We start from the raw sequence: 13233 nt of genomic DNA on the forward strand, positions 1-13233 counted from the left end.
TCCTCGAGGATAGAAAGAAGCAAAACACTACTATTAAAATTACAATTGACAAAATATTGATAATCTGTAAAAAAAATTGAACTCTGGTATTGAAAAATACTATTAGTCTTACAAAAATAATTTGGGAGACTACAAATTTAACAAAAAGGGCAGCTAAATCACGATTAATTCCATGAAACATAATATGCTAAGTGGCTAACTGCTACAGTGAACATTGATCCTACATGATACTGACCTAGGAGTACCAAACTAAATGTCTTTCCTTGGTACAAATTAGTGAGCAGATTCAAACTATCATGATTTATGTAAGATTAGGGTAGTAAAACAATTCACGGTAGGAAAAGTCACTTCCAATCCACAAAGTGACATGTCAAACAAATGATCCACCTATTCAAGTAATCATCTAGCTGAAATTGTGTAGAATCGTTTCTTTTAATTGACCATAAAAATGTAAAAGAATAACAAAATCCTAAGTGTCTAACCCATAAAATATCCATCTTGCACAGGTTAAGATTAGAGAAATGGGTGAAACAAAATAGAGTTTTCTATACTGCATTAATTCCATTTGTAACTCTACTAATGTCAAAGTAGTTTTCACCAACAGATAAGAGGTTTGATAGCTTTCAAGAACTGTGTTCTACTTGAATTTGGGTTCTCAATAATCATGTAGTTATCATGCATTTATTTCAAAATATATATTTCAAATGTTAGGCACTGAAAGCTACACCTAAGAGCTGTTTATAGAACTAGTATAAGTGGCAACCCATGTTCTACTATCAACTGAGCTTATATCAACCATCCTGCAATTAGCGTTGAACTTGAAACTCTCTATAAGGAAACAATATTGACAAGGTTTGTGAAACTAACAGTTATAGAATGCATCCTCAGTTCTAGGAAACTTCGCATGTGTCTGTTTAGCTTACCCAGTCAACACTCAACCCCCTGTGAATACTTGTAAGCATATATTAAAGAACCATACAGACAGTTGTACCTATACATAAGCCATGTCTCATTTAGTGATTCATTATGCAATCCTTGGCCCCCATGTTTATAAAAGTTGCATTTTAAAGCTCTAATCAAAAGCCTCTGCATAATTATCTAAAGACCTCTACAATGCATCAAGCGAGGCAAAGATTGGAGCTTGGCAAGAGTAAACTCATGGAAAATCGGCATGCCACAATGGTGAGGCACAGGCCTATCCACTGCCCCACAAAAACTGATTTAATTCAAAAGTGAATCCCAAACATGGTGCATGTGCCAACCCATTAGAATGCTAAGAAGCTGAAAATTGACAAAATTGGTATCCCAAAACAGGAGCATGCACCAATCTGCTAGAGGCAAAAACACGAAGAGGTAGGAGCATGACTCTACTCAGCAATGCCAAAAATATGTAATAAAAAAAGGGGGACCTCCTTAACCAAAGTGTACATAACTGCATAATCATATATATGCCAAAGATTTTAAAACATTAAAGAGTGGGCACTCTGAACCACTCCAGACCCCTCGAATATATTACTACAGAACATTGCCACTTTTTGAACCATGACAAAAAATGATAAGGAAACCTAAGGCCCATACTCAAATGGGATTTGGCATATTTTTTATTAGAACAAAATAGCTCTGGAAACACCTAGAGCATGACACAATTGGTCAAAGCAAATAGTAGAAGGAATATATGTTAAAGGTGAATTGATGTTTGACTATGTGCTCCTCTTGTTTTAACTACACATTTTCTCTAGCTGGGATTAGTAAAAAGGTCCTCTCTGTTTGGTTGGAATTAGACTGAAAAGAATAATTCTATTCCAACCAATCTGAATTAGACTAAAAAATTCAAGAAGATATTTTGGACAAAGAAAAAAGAAAAGCAGACGAAGCCACAGGAAGACCAAGTCATAATCCTAATTGGAACTGATTCTAGCAGTCAACATTATTATACAGGGTCACAGCATGAAATAGATACAATTTTCAGCAAGGAACCACTTCAATCAATGGTAAACAGAGACAAATAATGATAGGGTACTCCACCCTTACCATGGAGCAATAACATTAGTTCATTGGCCACAACCACACAACACAAACCTCCTCATGGATCAAGAAAGAGATTGCGCATCTTCTATGGTGTGGCAATGAGCATCACAATGAGCATATTCCATGTTCCCAACAGCATGTGCATATTAGGATTTGGGCATGAGGATGTGGTTGCCACTTGTTTATAGAAACTTTGGTCAAAAGTTCTGTAGATTGGTTCCACCGTCTTCAGAGCAGTTCCATCATACATTGGAATATTAACCCATGGCTATCCGGCCAACTAAACAGAAACCCATACAAGGGGAGCTTTCAAAGAAAGTTTAAGAGTCTCCTTCAAATAGATTGATTTTTAGTTGGCTGCATAGACGTTTCTGGAACATTATGCATGAATTGTCGTTCACTCAATTCAAGCTAGCTAAGGAGGGGTGACCTGTTTAGACCAGTGGTTGAAACACTTTGTTGGCAAGGCTGCCACCAAGATTCAAATCCTGGTGGGCCATTACGCTTGCCAGCCTTGTGCCTACATTGGGCCATTGAGTTGCAGACTTGAATTTGTAGAGTGTTTGGCAGCTTAAAATGCCATTTACCAATAAAAACAAGCAAAAAACAAAATAAAAAATCATGCTAACTAAGGATGATCACATCCTATTTGCTCGGCTCTCAAGTGTCATGAAAGATGATAATGAACCTATGAGAGAATTCATTGCTCAGGTCAATCTGCTAATCAACTAAATCATTATTTACCTTGAGACTCATCTGCAGAAATCCTTCTAAGTTGCTTTCAACACTCCTCAATCTGATATTGTGTTCCTAGTCAAGCCATGACAAGTAGCTAAACTACAAGAAGCATAAGATCAAACCATTGAATTATAAAAGACAACATAATTTAATAAAGGACAATAAGGACAGATTCAATCAGGCATCTTCATCAAAGTTCTATTAATACTTTTTTGCAGGACAAAGTCAAAGATTTGTGGATGAAGAGGTCTATGCCTAGTGTTCAGTAGCAGTAGACTCAAAGTATATCACAGACAAATTTATTTCCTTGCAGGAGCAATAATGGGCCTCATCTCCCCATTTCCCTAACAAGACTAACCTTGGAAGGACCTCCTCCAGTTACTCTTACGGTAGAGTCCATGAAAAAATGTCACAATGGAATAAATTGCCCAAATAAGCTAAACTCATACACTATTGGTAATTTCAAACACAGATCAAGGAACTTCAATGACCCCTCAGCATCTATAAGACAAAACAAATGTTGACTTCGAGATGTCATTAATTGAATATGAACATGATTTTGTAGTTCTGAACAGTAATTCACTCGTCTCCTTTGCATGTTAACAAGACCATTAATTTGATAAAAAAGAGAAAAGTATGAACAGAACCACATTGAAGCAACAATATTTTCAACAAAGCATCCCTCTTGCATCGCAAAGCACCAAAAAGAAGATGAAAATTTTGTGTACCTCTTCAACATTGCTTAATCCAACTAAACTGGATGATGGATCATTGGCAGAAAAAAGTACATCTCTTTATTCTAGAAACAAGTGTAATTACACAAGAATATCTTATGTTCTCTAATCAAGAATAGTATAAACAAACATCTAAGGATGAAAGGTATGCTCACCCACCCCCCCAGAAAAACCCAAGTTGCATTAAATTGATTGTGATTCAAGATTCTCTTCCTTCTCAATTAAGAAGCCATTTGGAATTCCTTCATATGGCAAGACTGAAGAACTTAGGCCTACTTAAGTTTCCAACTCTACATCTCTTTTAAAAAAGGAATTCTTAATGCAAGAATTGAAGTTTCAATTCAAAATCATGATACATATTTGCAGCCAACTGATGAACATGCTTTTCTTCTTGAGGTTGACTCAAAGCCCAATACCCTCTATGTGTGTAAAAAAGATCATTTGAAGATTCAACAGTTATCAATGAACTCAAACTAAATGCTTTTGCAATAAAGTTTGTGATAAGGAGTTGAAATATGAGGATTTCCCCATCCATGAAAATCTACAACTCATATGTGCTCCTGCACGGTACCATCCACTAGTATACATGGATATCATTGAGATTCAATGCCTTTCATTCACTTCGAGTCAAAAAGCAGTGCCAAACTCCAATTTGCATTTTTCAAATGCACAAACCCCAATGCTGCCCTAATCAACTGTATAGAATTGATCTTTCTCATTTTTTTCAAGGTTACCTACTATCATGGTTGGCTTCTTAGCTTGTAAGAAAGGGTTGCTAATAACTTTAACCCATAAATGGTTTTGTTTCCCTTCGTCATTTCTTGTAGATAAGTGTTTGTTTTTATTTGTGTGTCGTGTTTTGTTGATTTAGTCTTGTATTTAGGTAATTTAGGAAGTAAAGAACTCCTTCTCCAACTGAGAAGATATTGCTCCACCATAAGAACCAAAGATTCTAGGAGCTTCTTCCATGCCCCAAGTATGTATCATGGTCATAGACAATGCCCATTACAGTGCCTATACAGCAAAAAATTATAAGCGCTACTTGCCAAAAACATATTTCATTTCTAGTTAAATGAATCATGAAATCTTTCTCTAAAAATGTACATAAATGTCATGTTCTCAGCTCTAGTTAATGTAACATAAGAGCTTTCATCACATCAAACAAGACAAGTATCAAAGGTTGGATGCAACAGGAAAACCAGAATTTATAGAATTCAAGGAAAGTCGGTATGCCAATTATGAGGTGTAAAATATCCATTAGCTCTTCAATACAAATTTAAGTGAAATGAAGTATCACAGACTTAATGCGCACACACCCCTTAGCATGTCAAAAAGTTGAAAATAGTCAAAATTTCATCTTAATGCAAGAGCACATGTCAATACATGGAAGTGTCAAAAGTGGTATCTCGGACTTGGAGCACATGCACCCGTCAGAAGGCCAAGCTGAAAACTGTCAAAATTGCATCCCAATGCAAGAGCACACACTGATACATAAAAGTGTTGAATTTTGGCAAAAGTAACTGAAAGTTGACATCACCACACCTTAACAATCACCTCTGCTTAAGAATGCCAAAACAATGTCAAAATGAAAAAAGGGCCCCTTAGACCCAGGTAGAACACTATTTTGTTGTGGGATATAAGGTGTGGTAAGTTGATGCTTAATGTTGTCAATACACACAAGTTAGAGAAACCAAACAAACAAAAATTCTCCACTATTGTTGGACCAAAGAGTGATTGTCTGACAGTCTAACTTTTTTCCACTAAGGCTTTGAGATTTTGAAACATGTTGAACACCTCGAATTTACGCTGAAGAAAATATACTCACATTTTCTAACTGAAATCATCAACAAATAGCAGAAAATACCTACAACTATTGAGTTATGGAATGTTCATGGGTTCACAAATATCTGCAGGAACCAACAGGAAGACCTTGGATGCCCTCCAAGTGTCACCATTTGAAAACATAATCAATGTTGCTTCCCAGTCTGACAAGCTTAGCAAACTCCATGATTATGTGTCTGAATCTCAGGTAATCCAAAAACTGGACTATCTCGAGCCAACTAAGAGAAATAGAGAATATATAAATGCCCGTACTATTAATGCCAAAGATTGCTGATGAAAGTACTGTTTGTTGGTATGGCCTGCTGCTGAGAACCACATGTATCAATGAGTCTATAAAGACCATGATCCTCAAGATCAACTGCAACTATAGCGTGAGACTCCCTATCAACAATGGTGCACTTCTGCAAACTGAAGACAACATCCAACTGAGGAGAATAATGCATAATCTGACTTACTTAAAGTAGATTGAGCTTGATACCTAGGACGAAAGTATACATTTAGATAGACTCAATCCCTCCCACCAAGTGAAAGTTGATTGTTGCCTAATAGTATACTCCTCACAGCCTCCAAAGGCCACAGAATCATAGAAAGGTGTGAACTCTGTAAGCGGATCCCGATGATGTGTGAAATGTCAAGAGACATCCAAATTAATGTACCAGGCAGATGATGTCTTGATTTGATGGGCATGTGGCCATAAACGCATAAGAGGCAGATTCCTTTTAATTAGAATGAGTAGCAACTTGGGCCTTCTACTAAGACCATCTTCGTGAAGATTGTGTGGTAGCCAACTGTTTCTTGTAATCTATCTTCATGTGACCAAATTAGCTAATAATTGCATTTCACTCTTCTTCTTTCAAGATGTCAGAGGTGTCCATGTGCTTTCTGCTAAGAGGACTGAGGTTTACCTTTGTTCTTGTTTGAGGCTTTGGCTGTGAAGGCCACCTATTCAGTAGAGGACGAACTAGCATTGCTTCCAAATTGTTGCTTCCATCAATCTTGCTACAAAAGCTTATTGTGGAGATCAAGAAACTTCAGATCAACACTAATAGAGGTGATAATGAGTGTCTCAATGCAATGATTGTAGGATAGAAGCAACCTTTTCAGCATGATCACTTCCATATCTGCTTCCTCCATCTTGAGGCCACTAGCCTTGAGCTGGGCAAAGAGTCCTTGATCTTCGTAAGATGTGCTTGGAGAGACATCCTCTCATCCATCATCATACAAAACAACATATTTTTCAAAAATAAAGAGCAGCTCTTGTTGAACGTCTCATGAAGGTTCTTCATGAGATCCCATATCTCTTTAATTGTTTTGCTGGAAGGCACCGGAGGGAGCTGATCATCAATAACAGAATATTTTATGAGCTTGACGGCTTTTGGGTTACACTTATCAAATGTGTCCTAATCTAACCCAATTTATGTAGGAAATGTTTCTTTACCCAGAACAATTTTGTCAAGGGATCAATATTTTAATATTGTCACCATGCGCTGCTCCCAAGTGTTGTAATTGCGGTCATTGAAGCATTAATTTCTCTCCAACATAATGTTGGCCAAATACACCATTACGGAATTTTAGTGGTCAACCCTATCAAGGCACGACAATCGAGGTAGGCATTGCAATCAACTGGCACAATTTCCAAGGCAGACCACACTGAAATACTGGAGCAAAAAACCAAACTTCGATGAATCTGAAAACAAACAAAAAAGTCAAGGAAAAAAAACTACTTTTTGGAAAGAACATCTAGGTATGAAAGCCTCAAAAAACAGAAAACCCTTTTCAGATTTCAGACCCTAGCAAAATTACGCAAGCCAAACAGAGCACACCAATTGCCAAAAAAGTTCTGCAAAAAATGCAGACAGAAAAAAGAGCATCTAAAAACCCTTCTTGCATTTGAAGAACTTGGACAAAAATCAAGGGATTTTGGCACAGTTTTTACATCTACAAAAATCACAAGAAAATATAACAATGAAATTTGATGACCCAGAAAATCATGATGCTAGAAGAAATTATTGTGTTGTTTATTTGCAAATTCTAGCCGCAAAACACAAAGTTTTGGGCGTGTATGAACAGAAATTGAGACATAAACAGCAGGTTGGAAAAACACTACAAAATCATGCAAAGATTTTCATCCAAATAGAGACACAAATTGATTTTCATGTAGTACAAAAATGACCTTGCAGACAAAACAAGATCACACGATTGAAACCCTTCAAATTTCAGACCAGATAAAAATTCGCCCAGGAATCAGTTGACTCTGATGCCATGAAAAACTGAAAGTTTGTGTCTGTATTAACCAAATATCTAGAATAAACAAAGTTTACAAATGCTATAAACAATGTTAACAAAAAGCAGAGTCATCTACATAAAGACGACTAAAAATAAACACTTCAATACAAATTCAAAAAAATAGCTTAAATGACCACTAATTAAAAAATCTAAAGAACTGAATTAAGATAGCAAAAAATCTAAAAGACTAAATTGGCAAAATAATTTAAGGTACTAAAATATTCTAAATAAAAATGGCACTCTAAACACTTAGTTTATGCACCAATACACAGCATTGCTGCATTTGAAGAAGAAAAATAAAAAATGACATGTACACTAGATGAAACCGCTCATATGGTATTTTCCCAAAAAAATAGTAAAACAAAAAGGTCTACAAATGACTAACATGTGCATACAGTTCAAGTGAAATAGACAGAACGTATTTGACGGTGACAGGATGTCTATTTCCTCTCATTCTTCAACTCCATGATTTCTACCTTTTTGAAAAGCAAGAGGACTTTCAGTAGGTTGTCAGAGGATCCAGGCACCATTGCTGGCTGTTGGTGGAGGTTTTCAAGATTTGGTTACTTTGGACAAACTGCACCAATGTTAAAGGATTTTCAGACATTCAAAGGGCATGATACAACAGTTTTTTAAAATTATTTCAAGGCACATAGCATTTAATATCAGTTCTATCAATCTTGAATTCACTTTTTTTTCAAGCGCCTATGGTTCTTTGAACAAATTCTCAGCTCTTTGAGGATGTGGAGAAGATCTAGAGAGAACAATGGAGCAAGCTTAATGCCACTAAGCAAGACATTACTAGAAAGCGAAACAGGTCGGGCTCCCAGTACCATGTACATTCTATGCCGAAGGAGAAAGCAAGGTTGGACATAATGCGTTGGCTGATATTTCCAAATACGGGCAAAGGGCAGAAGATGGCAGGTTCAGACAATAAGTTAATGATCAAGAGTGACTACATCCTAGAGATCCTAGTCACCTGTATGAGCATTTTTCTGTTGCCAAGGGATGATCAAGTTCAGAGGTTCGTTGACAGATTTTGAACACTTTAAAATACAAACAACATTACTGCTGTGTCTAAGCTTGCCAATCAATATTTCCGAGCATTTATTTTTTTGGAGAATGGTTGTTTCTACATAAACTTCTAGAAAGTCTATTTTAATACTTGATATTTTTTGTAGAAGTCTAGTTTAAGATTTATTTCTTTTAACTGTTTTATTTTCAGAAAAAATTGTATTTAAATTTTAGACATTGCTTGTGTGCAAGAATTTTATAGAACCTCAATAGTTTAATATTTTATTTTATATTTTATCTTGAAAAGATTGCATCCTATGAGCATGAAAAACTTTTTAAACACATAAATAAGACATTTCTGCATTTCAAATATGGAAGAAAATGAATAGGCATAGGAAATGCTAATGCTCATGTGTCCCTTGCACCCTTGTTAAAAAACATTTTTGGATGTGAAATAGAGGCTTGGGATGGTCATTTCTTCCAAACGGAGTAACAGGATTTGATAGAAAAGAAGAATAATAAGTAAATAAGAAAATGATTAAGGGCAACATTTCTTCCAAACTTTAAAAGTGATGATTGATGCAAGATGTTGTAAAGAAGAAAATGAATAATGATAGTAGATTAGATGCAATATTTCTTCCAAATTCTATATAGTAGGGTTTGATGCAACATTTCTTCCAAATTCTATATAGTAGAGTTTGATGCAAAATGTTTGTATATGAAAAAAATTCATTGTAGATGAGTGCTCACCATGAACTCACATCTCCTTGATACTTCCATTTACTTTCTACTTCCTTGAGTAAATTGCATTATGTGTGTCCAATTGTATTGAGAAAGCCATGCATGAATGTGTTTATGTGTGTTACCACTTGAGTGCTTTGTTTGTGTATGCCATCCATGAGCTCGTCTTAGCAGTCAAGTGTGGTGGGCCCTTGGGACCATGTGGTCAAATGGTAGACTCACCACTGTTTAGTTAGAGGCCCAAGCTATGATAATCTATTCACAAGCTTGGTAAGTTCCTGGCTCTACTTAATTTCATTTGTGCATTTCGTTGTGGAGAAAAACTGTACAGTTGTAATCCTTGATCTTATAGATCCAAAATATGTAAGATCAATGCTCTGAGTTCGCAATTAAAATTGTACACATATGGAAGATGGATTTGTTTATGTATTACGGTCTTTGCTTGGAAGCAGAAAATTATTAGTGAAACTGTAAATTATCTTTCTGCAATTACGAGGGTGGAAACTCAATGGTTATTGAGTTTTCTATTCAAGAAGCGATTGCACAGGTCTATAGGACTCTGCTTTCAATTTTCAACCTTGATTTCAGTTAGCCATTTTTTTATCAAATTGGAACATTGTGAAAGTATTAATCATTTGTAAATCCTGAGGTTCTAGAAAACTCTGGCATCACAAACTTTATGCCAACGGTTACATGTTAAAACTACTGTTGAAGTTGATTTATGTTTTTTTTTTGTGTAAGTGTTTATGTGACTAGAATAGAATCAAAAACTATGGGCATTTTTTTGTAAATATGAGTATTTTTTGCTTTGTATGCAAATCAACATAACGTTTTGTGTTTACTCAATCTTATTGGTTTCTATTTTTAGCCAAAACATGCGTGTTTGTTAACTATCATAAGCTGAATAGTCAAATTATATAATCCTTTATCTCATGTAGAAGAGCTCTTTAGCCTTGTGCCCATAGCCAAGAACAAAAAGATGAGTATTCATTTTAGCTTGTTTGCATTGCATGCTGTAAATTTTAAGTTTATCATGTGCATATTACAGAAAGTTAAAGCCTTTTCGAATAAATTTGGGGGTTTAGTTTACTTTGTAGTTAGAGGAACCCTCCCCTTCCAATTTGTGAAAAGGTTCATCCTTATACACTGTTTCATTTTGCAATGTCCTGAAAGTGATAAAATTAAATGCTAATGCAAGCATAGTTTTCGGCAGTTCCCTCTTTTTGTTTCTGTATCCATATCATAGTTTTTGATTTGGTAAGTATTCATGTGTAACAATTGAAAATGAGTAACTCAAATTGAAACTTGCCACTTAGACAAACGAAAGAAAAACTCAAAAAAAGTGCAGCAACACCACAAAAAAACTGTGACTCCACCATTGCAAACCTATGTTGGTATTTTCACTGAACTCATCATGTGCCTTAATATTTGCACTACGTTTACAATCATGACCACTAAAAACTCAACTGTAGACCCAAAAACACACCCTCAACTATAAAATCACACAACTGACTTTTAATGAATTTATGTATTTATTCAAGTTGCAAAATTTTCAGTCCCAGGTCAGTTAAATTTATAATTGCCAAATTTTGTGAGTTCCGAGTTTGCAAACTTTGATCCATATTATTTATTATTCACATTTTTGGATTTATTAAAAGAGAGGCATAAATTCAAACATATAACATATTACTGAATTATTAATATTGCACAATTAATGTAACGGGTCTAGCATCAAACAACAATAAACTTCACAAGCGAAAAAAAAAAAAAACCACCACTGAATAGACATGGTAAGAAACATAAAAATAATGCAATCTAGAGCCTAAATGAATAAATGCGAAAATCGAGAATCAATGCATTCATTTTCTTGGTAGGGAGGAGATAAGAGGCTTTTATTTATACACCTATCAGTATCAATAAGCTACATAAGATTAAGCCAACCCATTAAGGCTCCCCAATAAATATATAGTGCAAGTTACACATTTACACATTTTATACTACATTCAATAGTATCTGACAAGGAACTAAGATGAATTTTGCGCTGTTAACGTGTAACTATAAGAAATTATCTTATTGTTCTGAATTAGTTCAAGTGATGCCTCGCCAGCAAACATCCACCTAAATGTTTCATTAGGCCTATGGGCTGCTTGTAACGAGAAGAAAGTAGAGGCTCTGTCCATAATTTTGGCGGTTACCAGCAATAACTTTACATTACAGTCATATGGTAACATGGCATGTGCGCATGGGGACAGAGATGTTATTTTCAAAAAACAGTATAGAAGCAAACAAATGAGGGTGAGAGTTTATTAAATTTATAATAATGAGAAGAATATAGAAGCGGCTTCTGTAATTTTGGATGCTACAACCTTTACAGCATTTTCACCTGCAACTGTCGAATTTGTCTAAGGAACGGAGAGATTATTTTATGAGCACAATATACTATGGGTGCATGAAAAAGGCTATAGCTCTATTACATGTAATATAACCTGGAATTGTGAAATATGGTTGCCAGGAGATACAGGTATAGGCAAACAGACCATGAACCCACGTTCTTAGTCACCATGCTTTATGGACTACTTTTCCCAGTATTAGCCATTAAGACAGAAGTCTCTGTATAAAATTGCGGCTACTAGCACAAAGATTGATCACAGCAGGCAAACATACAAATAGAAATAAAAGTAAAGGGTGGATCACGAATAGCACAAAGCACCACTCCTTTGATCAACATAGCAAACAGAAATAGACCAACTTTCTGTTTCAAAATCGCAAACATAATCAAAAATTTACAGATAGATAACCCTATAGTACAGCAACTATATATATGCTCACAAGCGCAAAGTATACATATGCAGATAGACAGATTACCCATAAAATATATCATGTGGGTACGGTTTTAATTGTCCGCGAGAATAATATTGCATGGTTTTAAGATACAGAGGTGTGGGCGCCTCAATGGTTACGCGTGCATATACAAATTGTACAGAGGTGTGGGCGCCTCAATGGTTACGCGTGCATATACAAATTGTACAGAGGTGTGGGCGCCTCAATGGTTACGCGTGCATATACAAATTGTACGTTTTTTAAAGATAACTGTGTATTAATATCTGTCAACTGTTAAATAAAACGAAAAGCCGAGGTAGAAAAATGTAAGACCTACCGGCACATGTTTTCTCCTTCATAAGCTTGTAGATCAAAACAGCGATACCGACAGCATGAATTGCTTCGGCCGCAATAAAGAGATTGTCATGGTTGTGAACGAGGAATCTTAGAATGACAAGCGCAAGGATGCCACTGATTACTGCTAAAAATGCTTTCACCTTAGGAGGTTGCCTTATTATCCATCCCCACATCACATTCACTGGATTTCTCTTCGATTTCCCCATTGTCGCCATTTTTGATATCCAAAGCGCACACAATCCCCAATTCAATTCAATTCAACCCGATCCTCAACGCGAATCAAACGCACTAAAACTACCTCACAGTTGATTTTCAATATTAAAAGGTAAGTTCTGTGACATAGGGAATCCTCCTTTATTTGGCTACGATTCTGGCAAAGCGGGGGACCAAACAACATTTTTCTACGCCGCCATAGCCAATAGGACAAGCATTCTTCCTAGTGGCGACATTTTGATGGTATCTAACGTTTGGGCAGTAAACACCCAATTTTATCAACTAGCAATAGTACCTTAGGGTGCAATAGGTTGTCTTGAAGGAATTTTAAGTTATTTGTAACTTAGCAGAAGTCTTATATGATTCAATTTAAAATGCCTATGTTTTGACAATAAAAGAAAAATGAAAATGAGGTTACCGTAATGATTTTGCAGTTGTTGTTAGTAAAAATTACAAATTT

At 35.7% G+C, this 13233-nt stretch overlaps 1 protein-coding gene across 4 annotated transcripts in view; it reads right to left on the reverse strand.

Moving 5' to 3' along the window:
• The window catches only part of LOC149535178 (uncharacterized), a 41730-nt gene extending 28843 nt beyond the window's left edge, over positions 1–12887 (reverse strand). For all 4 annotated transcript variants that reach the window (XM_089807597.1, XM_089807596.1, XM_089807595.1 and 1 more), the window contains exon 1: positions 12541–12887. In XM_089807597.1, the coding sequence (XP_089663723.1) occupies positions 12541–12775 (235 nt within the window). In that variant the 5' untranslated portion in view covers positions 12776–12887. The remainder of the gene's footprint in view (positions 1–12540) is intronic.
• Positions 12888–13233: the final 346 nt, after the last annotated feature.

The sequence above is a fragment of the Cupressus sempervirens genome, chromosome 10, assembly GCF_028749045.1.
Source record: "Cupressus sempervirens isolate cs-2001-9-10 chromosome 10, ASM2874904v1, whole genome shotgun sequence".
Classification (NCBI taxonomy): domain Eukaryota; kingdom Viridiplantae; phylum Streptophyta; class Pinopsida; order Cupressales; family Cupressaceae; genus Cupressus; species Cupressus sempervirens.